Below are 21,640 nucleotides of genomic sequence, written 5' to 3'. Positions count from 1 at the left end.
ATATTAATATTATCTCAGTTTAAAAAAAAACCGTGACAATGTAAATATGTTAGTAGTTACCGTGGGTAGCAAAAATCACACAAAAAGACCAGTATATCACACCCGTTTTATAGGTAGAGATACCAAGTTAAAGCGATGCATTTTGAGTAGATATGAATAATAATAAATGGAGCAAAATGCATATAAACAAAATTTCCTTTTGTTTATATACGTTTTGCTCCATTTATTATTATTATTCATATATATATATATATATATATATATATATATATATATATATATATAACTATCATTTGGCCAAACTATTTCAAAGTTTCCAAACAATCTGAATTACTAGTTGTTGACATCAATGTGTTCAAAGTTCATTTTTCATTTCAGTGAAAACTTGGTCAATATTTTTTGTTGACCAAGTTTTGACAAATTCACAGATCCTCCACGATGAAGATTGGACTTTGAACACTTTGACTAAGAAAATAGATGGTCCTGGTGCCTTGGAAATTTTGGAATGGTTTTTCAAACATGAGTTGATTAAAATGCATATACACACACTGTATGCAATAGAGCCTGTAGTCTAAATAAGTATGAAGGTTATGAAGACAAATACAGGTGGAAAAGTAGTGGTTGCTGAAATATTAAGTCGTTATGATTTAATTCGTGGAGGCGCAATGGCCCAGTGGTTAGGGCAGCGGACTCGCGGTCGTAGGATCGCGGTTTCGATTCCCAGAGCGGGCGTTGTGAGTGTTTATTGAGCGAAAACACCTAAAGCTTCGCGAGGCTCCGGCAGGGGATGGTGGCGAACCCTGCTGTACTCTTTCACCACAACTTTCTCTTACTTCCTGTTTCTGTTGTGCCTGTAATTCAAAGGGTCAGCCTTGTCACACTGTGTCACGCTGAATATCCCCGAGAACTACGCTAAAGGTACATGTGTCTGTGAAGTGCTCAGCCACTTGCATGTTAATTTCACGAGCAGGCTGTTCTGTTGATCAGATCAACTGGAACTCTCGACGTCGTATGCAACGGAGTGCCAAGAACAAAATGATTTAATTCATTCTTCAACAAATGTAACTGGATCAGATGCAATTAGTGATATCAAACAAATGTTATCATGATTAGAAGTTATATTAAGCTGCACTTTCAATAGCATTTGCATAATTCTGCATTTTGTACCAAATTTATGCATTCTAATATAACATATAACAAGTGTCTTGAATCAATTTTCTCTGCTAAAATACGGGTTAGCCCATGATATTCTTCTCTATGTTGCCCTATTCTCTACGTACTCCCCCATTGACCTCTTGTTCACGTTTCCTCCTTCTCATTTTTAACCACAGCTTTCTCACTCTTTTCCTTTTTCTTTTTCTTTCCACATTCATTTCCATTATTCCTCTCATCACGACACATATTTCCACTGCACATGAAGATGCATGGCCCAGTAGTTAGGGTGTTGCACTCATGATCACAAGATTGTGGCTTCGATCCCCAGACCAGGTAATGTGTGCTTGAGCAAAAGCGACCATTTTATGTTGCTCCAGTTCACTCAGCTTTAAATGAGAAACTCTGCAACTGACTGAGTATGTTGTGATCACAGTCACTTATACAATGTTGAAACTGGGTAACAGGCCGTATGAGTCTTAAGACTTGACACAGTAGTTACGATACATGATTCTGTGCCCTTTATCTCATTTCTCTTCCAAACAAGCATTACTTGTTATATTCCTCTCGTTCTCTACAATTCATTGTCTTTCCAATCTAGCTGGGTGGATGTGAAAGAGAAGATTGATTATACCTCTAAATACCAAATCATGTCTATTGTTTATATGCTTCCATTCAAAGAAATGGAAAATGCACCAGAACAGTTTCCCAATCAACTTTTAGCAAAGAGTCAAGAATTGCAAGCCCAGTTACCAGGCAACTTTGAAGCCTTGAAATTATCATCATCATTGTCATCGTCGTCGTCACCATCGCTTTGGTTGGCCTGGGGCTATAGTGAAAGCAATTGCCCAAGGTGTTATGCAGCAGGACTGAATCCAAAGCCATATGGCTGGTAAACAAACTTCTTGACCACACAGTCACATATGCACCTATGTGCAAATTATATAAATGTCAAATTAAAAAGGAAAAAAAAAATCCTTTGAGTTGTACAGGTTAGAAATTATGCAAAACATGTAAAGAAAACATTAAGAAATGAAAACAAAGAGAAACGATATTGAATTACACTACATAAATTGTAATGATCTTATAATATTTCGGGAAAGATTCTTCTTTTCAAATACAAGAAAGAAAATAATCAAAGTGATGAGGGAAATATGTTGTTACAGGTAGGCCATTTCAATGCAACAACATATTTCTTTGAACGCTTTGACTATTTTCTCTCTTCTATTAGGAAAGAAGAATCTTTCCTGAAATATCATGAAATCATCAAGCAACCTATGTAAAATAATACAATAGCTTTTCTATTTGTGTTCAATTATTGACATCCTCTTATATATCTTGTCTAACTTCTCATCTGTATTGCTGAAAGGGTTTTTCAATTATTTATATTATTATAAATTGTTTCTTAAATTCCTTATTGTGTGAGTGTATATATAAATAATAACACTTGACTCAGAAGTTTTGTTTCCCACTCGCATAAATTTGAGTTCATCTACATTGTGTGGCACATAAAGTAAGTGCCTTCTAGCCTCAGGCCAACCAAAACCTTGTAAGTGAATTTGGTAGCTAAGGACCAAAAGAAGCCCATTGCACATGTGTGTGAGTGTGTGTTTGTATTTCCTTCTATTAATACTACATGATAGTTATGATAATTGTACATGAATGTACATTTTCAATATTCTGCAAAAAATATGTCAGGTCAAGAGTAAATATTACTTTGCTAGGAAACAAGAAAGGATTGGCAACAGAAAGAACATCTGACACCTGACCATAGATTTGCCTCAATGAAACAAATGCAAACACAGAGGAGTGGAAGTTAAAATGAGGATGATATAAATGTGTGTGTGTGTGTGTGTATGTGTGTGTGTGTGTAATAGGTTCAAGTATGACTATAGGGGTAAAGATGACTATAAGCCAAAGAATGGCTGTCTTGTTCAAAATTTCACTTCAAACCACATGTTTTCAGGGCCCATCCTATTTTGTGGAATTTAGTAGATAGAAACTGTATGGAATATTGGTATGTATGCAATGTACATGTGTGCTGTGTATGTATGCAAGCATACACACACACACACACACGTGTATGTGTGTATATATAATATTTAACTGTCTTCACACTGTCATTATATGAGCAAAAATAGTGACAACGTTTATGTCTTTTGAAAATAAAATGTCTAATCATTCAACAGTTTCAGCTAGTGTTACAGGCTAGTGGAATAAAAAATGCCTTACTTGAAACACAGTTATGTGTTAGCAACAGGAAAAGCATCCAACTGTAGAAAAACTGCCTCATTAACTCTAATCCTAGCCATGCTAGCATAGAAGAAAATGGACATGAAAATAATAAAATAATAGTAATGATATGTGTGTATTTATTTATGAGTACACACACACATCTGTCTATCTATCTATCATCTATCTATCTATCTATCTATCTATCTATCTATCTATCATCTATCTATCTATCTATCTATCTATCTATCTATCTATCTATCTATCTATCTATCCATCCATCTATCCATCCATCTATCTATCTATCTATCCACACATAACCACAAACATATTCAAATATATATTTACATATATTAATAAATAAAGCTCCTTGAGACAATCAGAATTTAAATAAACATTTTAAAGTGTTTTTCACAATTTCACTAGTTAATGGATTTTATTATTTAATATACTTATATTTGCAAACACTTTCCAAATATTGAGTAATGCATTATACTTATCTCACATAAGTTTTTAAAAATTCATTTTGAAATCCTAGATACCATGTTTTGTTTTCAACACATACTGAGTATTGGTGATATTTGATGGCATTTATTAATTGTTTCCTGAATGTCCAAGGTTCTGGACCAAGTTGGTGCTGTTGAAAAACTTTAGCTGTTTTTGCAATATTCCTTATGATTGCCAACTAAGTACAAAATTAAAAAAAACATTTTGCTTTGTATAAAGATAGCCTGTAGAATTATCTACTAAAAGAATATAATTTTATTGAATTTCCATCTTTATGTCTGTTTAACCCTTTAGTTACCACATTTCTGCCTTTGTTTTAATTAATTTAGAAAATAAGGAAGGATTTAGTTAAATAATTAGGTCTTTGTGCTTGGAATACAAGTTAACATAAAATCTCAATGAAAGTTTTCAATTTAGATCACTTTAAAATGGGGTGTTCATATAATAGAACCAATTGTGGTTTAAGACAGGTTGATATCAAAAAGGACATCTTTCTTTTTTATATTTAAAAAGTGTGCTTATGATACTCCTTTGCAGATTCATTACTATTGTTTCTCTAACGTATATTTTACAATGTTGGTGACTGGTATACTCAATTCTAACAATTTGGTGAACCAAGAAATTTTCAATAAATTATAGTCATGATAATGGGGAATAATTAATTAACCTAATGATCAGTTCTGGTCAAAATAGACAGAGGAGATAAACACTGAATTTGAAATCAATCATAAAAAGAATGAAGTGAGTGAAGAATATATCGATTGGAGGTATTCCATGTTTCAGTCTTCTTATATCTCTTCAGTAAAGCATATACTTGACCAGTACAGCTAAACTAAGTGGATTACAAAGATAACTTTGTGTGTGTATGTGTGCACATGAGGAAGAGAGAGATTCAGTGTAATTGTAGATTACTTTCTTCTAATCCATGGTTAATGAATTTATGAGCTGTTAGTATATTTGTTAGCATCTGTAAGTGCCTCACTTTAAGATTTTTATAAATTAATTTTATTTATTCTTGGAATAGAGGCAATGTTTATATTTCTTGAATTTAAGATATCTCCTTTAAAATTCCTTCATTCACTTTAAATTGTGTGTTCCTTTGATTTTTATAGTTAAATTTATATCTGTTGTTGTTTGCTTGAGTTAGTGGAAGAGAAATATATTTTTGTTTGGTAGGCACCATAAATAGTACCTAGCATTTAATTCTTGTATCCATTATCATTGGCATTTTGTGTTAGATATCTAATTTCATTTCAGTATGAATGAGTGTTGGAATACTTTTAAAAGTACTTTTGGACAAGTTTTGTATAGTTTACATAGCGCAAAAACAAAAATCCATAAGCTAAGGAAACTTGATGAAAAATTAGTAAAAGATGTATTAGTTTACTTTTAATACCACATATATACGTACACACACGCATGCTTTAACATGTCATAGGAGATTCTCAAAAAGTGTATTTCTTTTGAATGTCCATATATCTAGTTACATGAGAAGGAAAAATATTCTCTTTCACTCTTTCTCACCAAATCTCTCAATCAATCTTATCTCATACATCTACCTGTACGTATAGAGTGGCCTGAAAGTCAGTGAAGGTTGTGCTTTTGTTATTTACTGCATGGAGTTTTGGAGAATACAAAAATATACACATAATAAAAATAAACTGATCAGTGACTTTTCAGCCAACACATTTGTGAACCTACACCCACATACAAATATCCATGAATATATTTACAAACACACGTATGTTCACAGTGTGTGTGTGTCTCTCTCTCTCTATCTATCTATCTATATACATATACACACATGTATGTATATCCTTCTAGTCAGCATACATTTATATTAGGAGCTTTTGCACTTTTCATACAAATCTTACTAAGATAGAAGATAAAATATGATTGCATATCATTTCTTTACACATGTGTTTGCCTATCAGCTCTTGCGATGTGTTTTTGCTGTTTATTATTGCCCTTGCTCCCTTATATGAAATATGTGATAAGAAATGAAATTGATGAAGGGACTGACTATTATCATACAACAAAAAAAGAAAGAAAGAAAGAAAGAAAGAAAGAAAATCTCCAGTATTACATGGGAGCTTATCTATCGATATTAAAATGTAATTATCAACCGAAATATAAAGAAAGCTCATGAAAGACTGGAAATATGAATAGGAATACTTTCTCTCTTTTTCTGTTTCTGATATATTTATTATATTTATAAAAAGGGATTTTGCATCCATTTTTCCACTGAGGATTTTAAACATGTACATTATGCTACAGATTGTCAGAGTAGATATTTCATACTTTGATGCTTCTATCTAATTGCTAAATACTAAAACCACAAGTTAGTTGATCTTTTTCCACTAACCACAGGAGATTCTAACAGGAAATTAGTGTACTGCAAGTAATTCTGCCAGAAAGTCTAAATACCATTTCTGAAGCTAGGTAAACAATGAGAAGGCAGAAGAAAATCTCTAAACAAAGAACTTATAACCCTTAGATTGGTAATTTATTAAACTTGTAGTTCTCAAAGCGACAAATACCAGCCCACCCCAATATTAGAGCGGTCTCTTGATGCATCCTCTCTCTGTATTTATTTATTAATGAGAAGACAAAATAAATTTTATCTCCATATATTTCTTCTTTATTCACCAATGTGTTTGACAAAATTAAAAGTTGGAGATCATCTTAATTTTATTAAACATAGCAATTTGTCCACCATATTCCTTTTCCATCCACACAGCTTTCCCAACCCCAAAAGGCCCATCCCTATGAGGAATACTTTAAATGACATTGCTTTTACTAAAGTGATTAGTAATAGTCCATCCATCTATCCATCCTTTCTGCCCACTATTTCTGGGAGAGTCATCGGAGTAGAGTCCTCAGGCACTTCCTCCAAAGCGTCATATCTGCAGCAAATGTCATTAGATTTTCCAGCTGGATTCCAAAGCACGACCAACTGAGACTATGGATCTTATCCAACCATCTTGTTCTTGGTCTACCCCTAGGTCTCCTGATAGTTGGTTTGGCTTGAAGAGTCCATCTTGTGATTCTTTCTTGTGACATTCTAATGACATGTCCATTAGTAGTATTAAATATTAAAGTATAAATTAGTGTAGTGGTGGTTGTGGTAGGGAACTATGTCAGTCAGGATTTACCATTCCTCTAGACATGTATATACAGGCCTGAATAAGATTTTTTAGGAAATCAGGCAGTTGCCCAAGTGTGTAAGTTTCTTTTTTCTATGCCACTCATGTTGTCCAAATGAAAGAACGTCAACTTGGACTGATGTGAATTGGTATCAAAGTTATTGCAGGCATGACTGTTAGCAATAAAGAACTGGAACAAATGCTGCAAGACATCTTGTCCAAACCTCTAACAGTTCTGCCAATCCATTCCACTGGTTTCTTCGTCTTTTTTTTTAATGACCTCTGAATGGAAAGTTGACGTTGGTGGGATCTGAATTCAGAGAGCAAAGCGTCAGAACAAATACTGCAAGACATTCTATCCAAAGCTTTAATGACACTGCCAGTTTGCTGCTGTTTTAGAATGATAGAAACAATAGAATCTTGTGGCATTTATTTGGTTACCTACATTTACCTTCTGATTTAAAACAATGCAACCAGATACATTGCTTATCATTCCTTCAGGATTGATAAAATAAGTATCAGTTCTTGTACCAGAATAAATTTAATCATCCATACCATTTCCTTACAAATTTGAGGTTTTGTGTTACTATAGGAAATCAATATTTACTTATAGCTTTGTCAACATTTACCAAGAAGTTATTACATCAGCTACTGCAAATGAAAGTAATAAGAAAAGCCCCCTATTGTCTTAAAACCAAAGACACAATGGACAGCATAGACCTAGGTATACAAAGGAAAGACAGGATGGTCACAAATGGGACAATACCTTTGATCATAGTTTTGAGTTCTTAAATTTATAGAGGAGATTAGTTTTACTGACAGAAGAAAGACAAAAAATAATAGTGGATCGTACTGATTTTTGAATCGACTGCACAGAAGATGTGTGTGTGTGTTTGTGCATATGAATATATATATATATATGTATGTATATATTTATATATATAGGCAGACGTGAATAAACTGTCATCTAAATTACGCAAGTTGCAGTCAGGGGAGTTAGGTAACCAGATGTTAGGGATGATGTGGTTGCAGAAATTGTCTGACAGTAATGACTGGGTTCTCCTGTCATACCAAGTAGTACAGCAGGTTGTTTCCAAATTTCTGGCAGAGTGAAATGTGTATGGTGCTCTTTTTCTCACTGACAGTGCTCAACTGACCCTACTATACTGTGCAGTCGACAAAATCAAAAACAAACAATGCACATGAGCAAAATTAAAAATATAAAATGGCAACAATTTACTCATTGCACCCTTTCTTGCCCTCACTGCCGTGCTCACTGTATCACTGCTCCCCCTCTCACCACCCACACTCACTCCCTGTTTTTCTAACCAGGTTCTATGTTTATATTCTTGTTACTTGTGAGTATAACCTAGCACTACACCACCTATCTTCTGCTCTCCCTTACACTTTTGCGATTTCCTACTCTCTCTCTTTCCCTTTGGTCACTCTTCTCTCTCCTTCTCTTGTTTTTCATCTGACTAGGTAACCAAGTATCACCTTTACATCAGCACACTTGTTTCTGGTCTCTTTCTGTACCTCTCTCTCTCTCTCTCTCACTGGATAACCATGTACCTCCTCTATAGCAAGACACCTACTTCTGCCTCTCTATTTCTCTGTTACACTCTAACCTTTCATCATTTGATACTGGATCACCTCCTCTAATGCCCCTCAGTTGTGGCAAAACACCTGCTTCTATCTCCCTGTCACTCTCTAACTTTCATCCCCTGACACAAATGCCCTTGCCCCTTTCATAATTCCTTGTCTTGTGAGATTTTTTTCCGCTTACATTATTATTTTTTTCTCTTCAGAATGCTGCAGGTAGTACCAGTTTACATTGTTTACCGGTAGCACTACTAACACATAGTGACCTGACTTAAATCCTTCATATGGACTTATTATTATTATTATCTTTTCTTCCACACAGAATTATTTTTCTCATCAGAATGCTGCAGGTAGTACCGGTCTACATTAATACTGGTCATGCTACTAACACATAGCGACCTCACAAAAATCCTACAAACGGATTTATATTATTTTTCATTGTGTATAGTTCAGTTCTGTTAGAGTTCCACTTTTATCAGACATCTTTTTTCTTCAGAATCTTTTTTTTAATAGAATTTATATATTTTTCACTGTGTGTATATTATTTTTCATTGTGTGTAGTTCAGTTCCTTCTTCAACAGGATTTATTTTTCACTGCATGGGTAGGAATCCTGGACACTATTGATGTCCTGCATAATGAAGACATATTTCATCGTCTGCATGACTGACCTGTATGGTGTACCTCACCGACTGGCACTGCTTGCTGTGTCTGTCCACTATTTATCAGTAGTGGAACAGCCCATTTCTCACTTGGGGGTGTCTACCACAACAATTTTCTACCTGACCAGCTCCTGTCAACTGTTGTACCCATGAATGCATGGAAGATGGACATCAAATGATAATGATGATGATGATATATATATATATATATATATATATATATATATATATATATATATATATATACATACACACACACACACACAAGTAAATGTCAGACAATGAGAGTGAGTGCTCAACACCACATTGGTAGATAATTTTTTTTATTTGTGTATTAAGGTTACCATTAGTTTCATGTTGAGAAAAATACCTTAATATCTATTTTAATGAAACCAATGGTGGCCTTAATATACCCCCCCCCCCCTCCTCCTCATCATTGTTTTAATGTCCATTTTTACGTGCTCACATTGGTCAGACAAAACCCACTGTGGAAATTTTTTTATGGCAGGATGCCTTTCCTGTCACAAACTCTCATTTGTTTCCTGGTAAGATAATATTTCCCCATGACCAGATATGTATTCATGGATGACTGGTAATGGAGGATACCTTTTGTAAGAGGGTGATGTTTATTTGCAACTGTTACATGATGTCAAGACAAACACACATCCATGCACACACATATACAAATATACTACAGGCTTTTTTCAGTTTCTGTCTATCAGATCTATTCAGAAGGCTTTGGTTGGTTTGAGGCTAAAGTAGAAGACATTTATCCTAGGTATCAAGGTAACTAAACTCAAAACTATGTCGTTGGGAACCAAACTTCTAAACCAATCAGCCAAGTTTGCACCTAGCCAATATACTGCAAAACATTTTGTCCAAATTTAGTCCTAATATGATACCCAGTTTTACACTACCACTTATACCTTCTGAGCCTTCTGCTGGGTCCCCTTCGCTGCAAGCATTTAAACCTGATCTTTGTGTTTTATTGAATTTTATTTATTTTTGTTGTTTACACTAAATACTAACCACTCTGGTCTCCCTGGGGATTTTGGAAGGTTCACAGAGGTCATGGGCATTGTCCTTTCTCTTTCAAAAAAGTGGATTAAAAAAGTTACTATTTCTGTCACATCACTACACTCTTATAATAAGTAACTGCTTTTAATATAGGCCTGATGCCTGTATCAAATTTGGTAGGGCAGGAGTTTAGTTGATAATATCAACCTCAGTACTTGATTGGTACTTTATTTTATCAACCTTGAAGGGATGAAAGATAAAGCTGTTCTCACTACAATCTAAACTCAAGTTCACATCCTAACCACAGGGTTTTGGGTTTAGCTTCAAAATGTGGTACCTTGGGCAAGTGTCTTCTCTATTAGACCTGGGCTGACGAAAGCCTTGTGATTGGATTTGGTAGTTGGAAACTATATGAAGCCCTTCATTGTAAACAAGCATCACCATCATACACATGATGCCCTCAATTTTCAATCTTCTGTAAAAACATGTTTGGCCTTGGGAAAATATTACTGTGCTTAGAAACAGGTCAGGGTTGGCAACAGGAAGGCATCCAACCATGGAAAGTATGCCTCAACAAATTCAATCTGATCTATGCAAGCATGGAAAAATAGCCTTTAAAATGATGACAACGATGGCTATGAATGCAAAAAAGCTGGAACAAACGTTGTTAGGCATTCTGTTTGTGGTTCTGATGATTCTGCTAAACCAACACCCATACTATATAATAATAACTACATCTCAAGCAGAAAAGAAGTAATTTTCATCAAGAAGGTATAAGAAAATATACTTAAGTTTCTTATTCAGTAACATACAGGAATACATACAAGCAATGATATAACAATTTTTGACTGAAGTAGTTTTAAACAATTTTATCCAATTTTATCTATGAATTCATTCATTTTGGCTCTAAGGTAGCTAGTATTTAAATTTAAAAAAGCATCTTTTTGAATAATAGAATAATTGAATAAAAAACATCTTTCTGAACAATGGGGTTTGGTATCCAGTTAAATTATGAATTATAAGTAGCTCTAATAATGCAAAAATTATCGAGTTTATAAAAATTATAACCAGATAAACAAAGCAAAAATAATAAGCAAAAGAAAAAAAAAACATAGAACATGTTTATGACTATGACATGCATAAAAAATGGCTTTCCCCCATTAAAAAAACAAAAATAGTCATGTAAAAGAATACCTGTTAGAGGATGTAATTTCTTCAGCATTTAAGTACCACTGAATGTGAGGTTTTGGTGTTCCGAAGGCAGTGCAGTGCAGTTGCACATTGCTACCATATTCTGGTCTAGATTTGACTTCATCAGCTTCAATGAATGGAGGCACTGGAAGAGAGAAATAAATAAATAGACATATATATATATAGATATATTATTAGATAATAAAATGAATGGTTTATACCTAGTAGCTTACTCATAAAGCACGATCACTTTCACAGTGTTCGTTATGTATTTGGTTAATGAGAGACTAATAAAAATTCTCATATCTTCCATCTCTCATTAACCAAATATATAAGTGTGTGTGTGTGTGTGTGTGTGTGTGTGTGTGTGTATACAGAGAGAGAGAGAGAGAGAGAGAGAGAGAGAGAGAGAGAGAGGCAAAACAATATTTAAAACTGTAATTTTTGGTGTATGATCAAAACTTTTTGTCCTTTTAATAAACCTTTGATTAGACAAAGAGAACTTACTTTCTTCTGAATGACAAAAATACATAAAACCTGTAACTATTTCCAAATTTTATAATTTTAAACAGATGAAAACTTATTTCTGGATAGAAGGGTGAGCTGGTGGATGTAAGTTTTTCAGCTGAAGGAACTTGACCTAGCACTGCAAGCCAATATATTTCTTATTAATTCCAAAGTGCTCATGATGTGATTTGAACTTGTTGGATAACCAGCCTCTGGATGGTTATCTAGTACCCTATATATTTGACAAACCAACAGAATCATCAGTATGCTGGATAGAATGGAATGAGATGATTAGGGTGTGGCTGTTTGAACACTGGTGATTTGGTATGGCTGACTAGACACTGAATCTGTTTTTACTTTTTAGTACTGGGGACACACACATGCACAGAAACATATACATAGAGAGAGGGGGAGGGGAGAGACATTATGATTTACTAATAGAACATGACTGATATAAATAGTTTCCTTCTTCTCATACACATATAGAGAAATATGCTGAGAGAGAGAGAGAGAGAGAGAGAGTAAAAGAAACATTGAAATGTGCAATGTCAAATAAGTTAGCATTAACTCAGTGACATCAAATATGTGGTGCTAAAATGGCTGTGTCAAAATATCTCAGGATCTGGACTGAATGTCTCATGGTATTTGTTCTGAAGTTCAGTTGAACCTCAGAACTTCAGTCACAGTTGTGACTTCCATCTTGTTTTTTTTGTGAGTGGAGGTGGGGGGGGGGGGGCTGATAAAAACATACAGATCCAAGGACAGTAGATTGGAAGCATCTCTTGTTGTCCAGCAAAAATACTTGTGATGACAGTAGTGCTAAGCTGTATTGACCTAAGTCAAGAGCCTTTCTCTTTCTTGGACAAACATTGATGGTGTGGAGGGGTGGTGACATCCATGTTTGGACAATTGCCCATTGACAAAAACAAAAAAGATGTTGCTCTGTCTTGTACATACATGTGCAAATAAATGGACAACCTTGACGAAGGGAGAACCCAACTACCTTATGAATTTAGTACATATTAGCAGTTACTTATTCTTTCTGATCAAAAAAAAAAAAAAAAATGATAGACTTGGACATCAGTGTCAAGTTACTAAGTCTGTTTTACAACTATATGATTCTGGTTTCAATCCTATAGTGTGGTATATTGGGTAAGTCTTTTTCTAATTGGGTTGATCAATTCTTTGTGAGTGAAATATGATAGAAAGATGCACTGTATATAAACCCATTGTATGTGTGTGTGTGTATACAGACACATATGTGTGTATGTGTAAGAGTTTGATTGTCTTTTGCATTCCTTTACATCAAAAAGTAACTTCACCATTCAAGAGATACAGACTGCTAATACAGCTCCAGACTAAACTAAATACTGGGTGTTGATGTGACTGACTACAACTCTTGAAGGCTGCAGTTCAGCAACTGAAAACAATAAAGGCATAAAAGACTACATATATAATTAAAAGAGAATGAGTCATGTATTTTATATTTCACAAATACTATGTTGACCAATTGGCAAGATGGCAGAGGTAAAAACAGCTGAGTGATTAAATAAACCCTTAGATTGTGTGTTTGATTCTACACTGTTTTATATTATTAGATGTATATTTATATATCATTAGATATTATATTTCTATATGTTACTTATTGGAATCAGTGTCTGGATTTTCTGGAGAAAGGTTATTGATATCAGACAAGAATTGAATTTAATGGACAATTTCTCTCTTATAAACTTGATGCTACATAGCTGGAGATAAGAAGTAGCCTCGAGAAGCCAAATGATTCAAGAAATTTTTAACTGTCTTTTAAACAATACAGTTAATATGGAAATAGAGATCATTAAGGCAGTTAAGTGAGCATGATAGACAGCATCGCATGTGTATGCAAATGGTTGAGTATTTTATTTTGCAGTTGTATGGTTCTCAGTTTAATCAGACTGCACGGCACTTTAAGTAAGAATCTAATATCATGTCCTTGGGATACCTGAATCCTTGCAAGTGAAATGGTGTAGACTGAAACTATATAGAAGGAAGCCTGTCACATGGACAGTACCTACTTTTAGACAGCAGACTTAACCCAATACTCAGCTTAACACCACCATCTGGCTATTGAATGCTATTAGGAAACCCACTCTGCTGCCATCATCCAGTCTAAAGATAACCCATGTAATATGGTTTCTGCCTCCTTTTTCACTCCATCAATCATGGATATCTTGCACAAGGTTGGGTTGTTACTTTTCTTTCTTAGACTAAATCATAAAAAAAAAAAAAAAAAAAAAAAAATCCATCTTCAAACATTATCTTGCTGGTATATTTGTGGTATATGCTGCAGCATGGTGGTAATTTTCAATGAGAGCTTTGTTAGTGACATGGTTTGAATTCCAAGTTGGAACCCTTTTGATTGCATTGTTAATGTTATTGCAGATACATAGTCACCGTGGCAACATATTTCATTAATTTTATAAATCTGATAAGTTATGTCTCATACTCTTTAACTGATTTGAATCACTGGATGGCAGGTGGGCTGGGGTACTGCCTTTAAGGGGGTTTTAGTTGATTACATTGACTACTGTACTTAGTCTGGTACTTATTTATCAACCTCTGATGAAGAGGACAAATGGCGAAGTTGATCTGGAATAGTGGACATAACAGATGGCTCTAAATGCAATCAGGTACTTTTGTTTGATGCTCATCCTATGCCAACACACACACACACACATGCATGCACATACATCTCATTGGTTTCTACTCAATTCTGTTAACCAAATTTTATTAACAAAATTTAGTAACCCAAGTATAAGGAGCCATGAAGAGTGGAATTGGGTTCAGAACTATGTGGTTGTAGAGAGAACTTCTTGACAACACACCCATGCCTGTGCTCTTCAAAGAAATTGTAAAAATAAATTTCATCTCACAGATTTCCCTGAGAGCAGTATATTTAGACCGCAGGAAAAGCAAAAAAAAAAAAAAAAAAAAAAAAAAAAAAAAAAGGAATTTCAGAGGGATTGAAGATCTAGAAGAGGAAGGACTAGATAATGTGTGAGTGGTGGGTGGGTACAATACAGGTGATGAGAGAAGGTGAAATAAGTGATTTCGAAGGACTTAGGAGAAGGCATGAAAGTAGCCAGTCAGCCATCTCTAATGAACAGAGGCTAGAGAAAGTAAAATAAGGAAACAGTACATGTGTGGGCCAGAGATTAGAGTATGTCAGGGAGCCACTTCATATCGATCATTCAAATAGCCTTTATTTGGATGCAGTCTAGAAAGTCCAACTAATGAAAACTACACAACTATAAGTAAAGAAAAGCTTGTTGAAAAGAGTATAGCTTAACAATTACAAAAGAAATTGTGTTCTTAATCACACAGCTAATATATCATTACATTAAAACTGCTGCTGCCTCTATGCTGCTTAGATAAATATTAAAATATGTATTGTATACTTTAATCAAGCTTTTAGTTATCTACTGTTGAGTATTGCATAGTTTCTTGACAAACTGTAATTTTCAAAAGAATTTCTTATAGCAATCATTATTTTACATTCATTGACCGCAGCCACTTGGCTGAAACACATAAATAAATAAATAAATATGCTTTGTGGGCTATAAAAAAAATATTCAATGTTTTAAGCAAAGCCTTTCACCAATCATATTGACATATTTCCAGTTTTATTAATTTCTGAATTGTCTTTTGATGATTATGGCCACCATTGGGTTCTTACATTATACTAATTACATTTAATTATTTTATATTAGTTGAGTGAATAAGGTGTAATGACAACACATTTTTATATTTGAACTTTTTTCTTCTGTTGTGAAGCCAAAGTTTCTTATTGATAAAAAACATGCTTGAGAGTTTCATACCATCTATTCCTTTATTATTACTTATCCCTTAACATAACAGTTCACATTAAACAAGCAAATTCTTTACATCAATCTCAACAAGACCATGAAAATTCCAACAGCAAATAGATTAACTTAACGATGGATTGTTCCATAGGTTATACCAATTGTATATTAATTATAATATTTTAAAAACCAGTGTTGATTGCTTTACAGACAGTCACATTACAGAAGAGCTATGTTGCTTGCAAGTCACATTTTATACTCTGCACAGTTAGTAAAATATGGGACTGCTGTTACAACTATTATAAATACAAACTATATTATTGCTTATATTAAACAAGGAACGTTAATTAGCTTTCTTTGACAGACATCAATCACATCATGGGGATTATCAAGCCGTAAACAAATAATTCTTGTCGGAGGAACTTTATGAGTTAGTTTAGCAACTTCTACCCTTTTGGAATCAGTTGGAAGTCACTAGCGGATAATAAGTAGTGTTGTATATATATATTAATATTCATTAGAGCTACTTTACTGCAATGCAACCATCACAAACAGTTACATACAGAAGGTGAGAACTTTGGACAGAGTTAACCAATGCATCAAGTTGTTTTATTTTGTGATGCCAACTTTACTGTCAGGCTAACACCAAAGTAAATGTTATTTGGCTGAGCTCCCTTTCTGCTCATTAATGGTAACAAGAAAGTGTGATATTGGTTTTATAATTATCATCTTATTTGCTGAAGTTGATAGTTATACACTATATAATACTAATATTGGTGATCCTGATGCAATGCAAACCAGTAAAACCATTGTCATACCCCTTTAAAATTAACCACACCATGGTGGTTGAACAACCAGTTCACACTCCTAGCTCTCTACCTCTACCTAGAAGTTTAGTATTTATACATGTAGTTTCAGTTAGTTTAAAAGTATCTCCTTGTTGGCTGAACAATCCCATTTTATGGTTTGCTCAAACAGAAGTACAATTTATCAACTGGAATATCATTTAACAAGACACCAAGTTTGCATATGTGTTTGGTTCACTGCAGATTGTCAGAGGCCAAGAAGTCAATTCTCCTCCCCATAAGAATTGCTACAATGAGTTGAAAATAGAATTATCAAATGCATTTCTGCATCAGAAAAGAAATGATTACATCAACTATTGATTACAGAAAAGTTGGTTGATCACAAGCCATTACAGTTACTGCATAAGATGAAACAATTGTTGAGAGAAAGTACATTGAACAATAATATTTTGAAACAATTGTTTCTTCAAAGAATCCCAACAAATATGTAACTCATCCTAACTTCCACTTCAGAAGAGATTATTTCTATTGAGCATCTTACTGATATCTCGGTAAAGATCTAGGAAGTGTCTAGGAAGTAGTTTGGTAGGAGGAGTCTCTTCTCAACTGAATCATATTTCCACATAGTACAATACATACAGTGCTGCAACAACAGAAACAACAAAGATCTGCTGAAATGAGATACTGTGTAGTTGGTCAATATCTGCTGGTTGTGTGTGCACCTGCTGTAAGATATTTTCAACAGCACATGGAATGCAAGGAGCATAAACCACTCATATATGTCCTGCAAACAAAGTCAAACAGACACTCTCTCAAGGAGTTGTGACACTTCAACTAATTTCAGTTTACATTAAATGCAAGAACATTATTGCGACCAAATATGTTTCCACAACTGGAAATGTCAGCTCTGTACACTTCCTCATTCATTAATTACACACAGAGTCAGTGATCAGAAAGACAAGGAGAAAATTCAGCTGACATTTAATGATACTTCTTTCCTTGGAACTAAGAAAGAGCTTCACTCGAGTAGCGAAGGAAATATTTGTTGTAATACAGCATATAAATCACCATATCTATTTTGAGGAGTAGTTTATTTTTTGATATTCTGCACATTCTGTCACACTCAGGAGGTTGAACTATCCAGAAACTGATTACTTCAAGGTAAGTGTGACTAAGAATTAACCAAGACATGTGGATGTAAGATTAGAACTGTGTGAAATGTCAGTATGGTATGGTTAACCATTATGTCAAAGCCTCTGTTATTGCATTTGCTATTGCAGATTCTAGCTTCTATTACATACACATCAATTTCATTAGCCCTCTTCTCCAGAGCCTGAGGCTATGTCCATTACAGATGTTATAGCTATGGGACTTTTAATAGAAGTTTGAATCTCTTGACTTGATGTTCTTTCAACCATTGCATAAAGTCTGGATAGTCACTTTCTGCTTTAAAGATCTCATCATCAGTTGAAAATGCACTCTAAACAGAAGTCAACCTGGACTAGTAGCATGATCTTGTTTTCATTGTTTTGCCTGGTATCTGTGCAATGTTGGAGGCTGAGTTAGATTCTATCACAGCAGTCAATATATAGGATAGGTGCAGCATGGCCATGTGGTTAAGAAGCTCACTGTACAACCAGATAATTTTGTTTCACTGCATGACCTCTCAGGCAAGTGTCTTCTGCTACAGCCTTGAGCCTACTAATGTCTTCTTTGGTAGGTGGAAACAAACGTTTTCTGTTAATGTTTGTTTTTATGTTTAGTTATAATAAAAACACTTTTACATTAATTTGATGGGTTACTCTATACTTTTGTTGATTACAAAATTATAATTCTTAAGAATATTATTGACAGTGATTTCAAAGTTTCAACCAGTTAAGTCATTGTCAGATGATGGCTTAGCTGGCTCAAACTCCAAAGTCACTGCCAACACATTCTTGCATAAGAATAATACACACACACACACACACATATAGATGTATATGTGCATGAGTGCATGTGCTTTTGTGTTTGTCTTCTGCATTGCTTGACAACTGGCATTGGGTTATATCCCTGTAACCTAGCAGCTCAACTAAAATGATCAATAGAATAAGTGCTACCAGACTTTAAAAAAATAGGTACTGGAGTAGATTTGTTTGACTAAATAATTTAAGACGGTGCTCCAACATGCCCACTGTCCAATAACTGAAACAAGTAAAATATAAAAGATAAAAGTGACTACACTGAAGCTACCATGACAACTGGTATCATGGTACATGGTTGACATCTCTCCAATCAATCCACATCAACAATTGTTTCATTAGTATCAAATGAGCCAGAAGATTGCACTCATGTTTTGTTTAAGAAGATTTAATCAGGAAACCTTTGCTGCCACAATATTTAGAGCTATATGAAGCTTTTCATCAGATGCCAATATTTTGTAATTTCCACCAAACTGAACATCTTACTATTAGTACTGATCTCCTAAAAATTACCCCTGTTATCTGAAAGCCCAGCTCTACTGTTTTCTCTTAGTATGAAGGACAGATGAGAATGAGAGACACAGAACTCCTTCAATTTCTGTACAGTCTACATGATCAGAGCACCATGAACATTAGTCAAACCATGTCCAAGTGGCTACATTCAATATAAGTAAAGTTTATTACTACATTTAGAATTTATGTGACTTTCAGATGAAACTAAACAACAAACTTTTATACTTGAATTTCATTTAATTTTTTGTAAAGCCAAACTATTGCAGTGTTACACACTTGTAAGCTTCATACTGTGCACTCCTTTTGTTTGCCATTATACCATAGTCCAGATTAAACCAGTAAATTCTTTTCTCCAACTGCAACAAGATTTGCAACTATCTACCAGTAATAGATAGACTTAGCAGTGGATTATTCTGTATGTAAGCTAATTATTTTATAGGAAAGCATATACTGACTTTTTTTCCCTCAATTTCTCTACTGACTAGCTTTACAGATAGCTACATTAGAGAAAGTTGTCTGCATGTAGCAAACAACTTACTCTATTAATTCGACACTGTGCAGTTTTTAGTACATGAGACTGATATTACTTGTCCATTATAAATACAAGCTATATCATTGCCTGTGTTAACTCTCATTGACAAATGTCACATCACCATTCTCAGGGGGATCATCAAGTCATAAGTGCACCATTTTTGTTGGAAGAATTTCACGTTATTTTTAGAATGTCTAATGTCAGATTTACCCAGATTTTTGGATATCTGCCATGACGTGATTCACTGGTGGACAACACATAGCTCTGTACATACACACACAAATATTTATATTAACATTCATTGAACACGACTTTATTGCAACTTTAGCACCACAGTTACACATTATGACTGTAAGAGCTTTGAACACGTTTTATCTTGTGCCACATTTTGCTTTGTGAGGCCAACACTTTACTGTTTTATCAATATTATAGTATAGTAAATGCTATTTTGCTAAGCTACCCTTCTGCTAATTTAGAAGTAGTAGTATGTGTGATATTGGTTTTATGATTATGTTTTTATTTGCCAAACTTGTCTGTTACATATTATATGACTAAAATGTCATTTAGTTGATTGACTGATATTATGCTGTGACTTCAGGCAAGTCAATCACACTGAAACTTCAGCATTTCATCATTGGTACAAGAAAAAAAAAAAAAAAAAAAGTATCAAGCTGAGAGACAGTTATACTGAAACAATAACTGCCTGCTTTTAACTACTATTCTGCCAGACATAACTTTACCCTCATTTATTATAGTACTAATAAATATTACCTAATGCATATAGAATAAGTCAGACAAAGACATACCCCCATCTACATCATAAAAGGAGTCACTACATGATCATTTAATCTGTTAGAAATAGTAGACAATTCTTCTTCAAAATATAATTTAGCATTTTCAAAAGACTAAGAATATGTTGAACAATGTAGTCCTAGATTAGTCCTAGTTTTTTTTTAGTGCTTCTTAACCTTGGAGTCACTGTGAGCTTATATGTGGGTAACAAATGTCAAGGGGATACTATAGAGTATGATAGGTGCTTAGAAGTGTCATGTGTTTTCTTAGGAATAAAATAAAATATCTAAACCAGGTACAATACTTTCATACTAAACATGTTTTAAAAGGACAATGTCAGGGAGCAGGATGATGATGACCACTACATCCAGTGGCAGCATAACCGCAACCACCACCATCACCATCTAACATCCATGTTCCATACTTGGCAGGATCTGGTGGGTCTGTGGACTGCATCATACTTGAATGTCTACTTTGGCATGGTTACCCTGGCCTGATGCCCTTCCAAGCACCAATCAGTTTACAACATGTACAGGGTGCTCTGTTTGTAGTACCAGCACAAATGATACCACCACGTAATTTTCAATACTACGATCCCCTTCAACTGAGGAGGGGCAGGACTACAGTGGCATGGGAGATAGCTTTATTCTAAGAGAAGATGAATGAATGTATGAGGGAAGGAGCCAGAAGAGAATGGGTTCTTTTTACTGTAGAAACCCATTCTGATTACTATATGAATAAGAAGTACATATAGTTATCTGTGAGCAGAAATGTGGCTGATTATGACTACATTTGGATGGTGCTTTTTATGTGCCACCGGCACAGGGAGCCAGTCAGGTAGCTCTGGCAGTGAATGAATGGTGTTTATCGTGTGCCACCAGTACTGGTAACAGCCACAACTACAATTTCCATTTGATTGTGATTTGATTTTGATTTACTCGACTCAATAGGTCTCCTCAAGCACGGAATGTCATCTGATGATTCAAAGGTACTTTTTAAATGAGCAGGTTATGCGACACTGGTGTAGGCTATGGCTGTGATCCCACTTTCTTTGCCAGGTCTTCTCAATCACAGCATATTTCCAGAGGTCTCAGTCTTTCATTATTGCCTCTGTGAGGCCCAATGTTCAAAAGTCATGCTTCACCACCTCATCCCATGTCTTCTTGGGTCTCCACTGTTT

At 34.6% G+C, this 21,640-nt stretch overlaps 1 protein-coding gene across 8 annotated transcripts in view; it reads right to left on the bottom strand.

The window, feature by feature from the left end:
- The window catches only part of LOC106871456 (protein sidekick-1), a 589,083-nt gene that overhangs the window by 239,220 nt on the left and 328,223 nt on the right, over positions 1-21,640 (bottom strand). For all 8 annotated transcript variants that reach the window (XM_089352508.1, XM_089352475.1, XM_089352495.1 and 5 more), the window contains one exon: positions 11,511-11,652. In XM_089352508.1, coding sequence (XP_089208634.1) covers positions 11,511-11,652 — 142 coding nt within the window. The remainder of the gene's footprint in view (positions 1-11,510; positions 11,653-21,640) is intronic.

The sequence above is a fragment of the Octopus bimaculoides genome, chromosome 1, assembly GCF_046866305.1.
Source record: "Octopus bimaculoides isolate indiv1 chromosome 1, ASM4686630v1, whole genome shotgun sequence".
NCBI lineage: Eukaryota > Metazoa > Mollusca > Cephalopoda > Octopoda > Octopodidae > Octopus > Octopus bimaculoides.
Note: the sequence above shows the minus strand (reverse complement) of the source record. Positions and strands in the feature narration are given on the sequence as shown.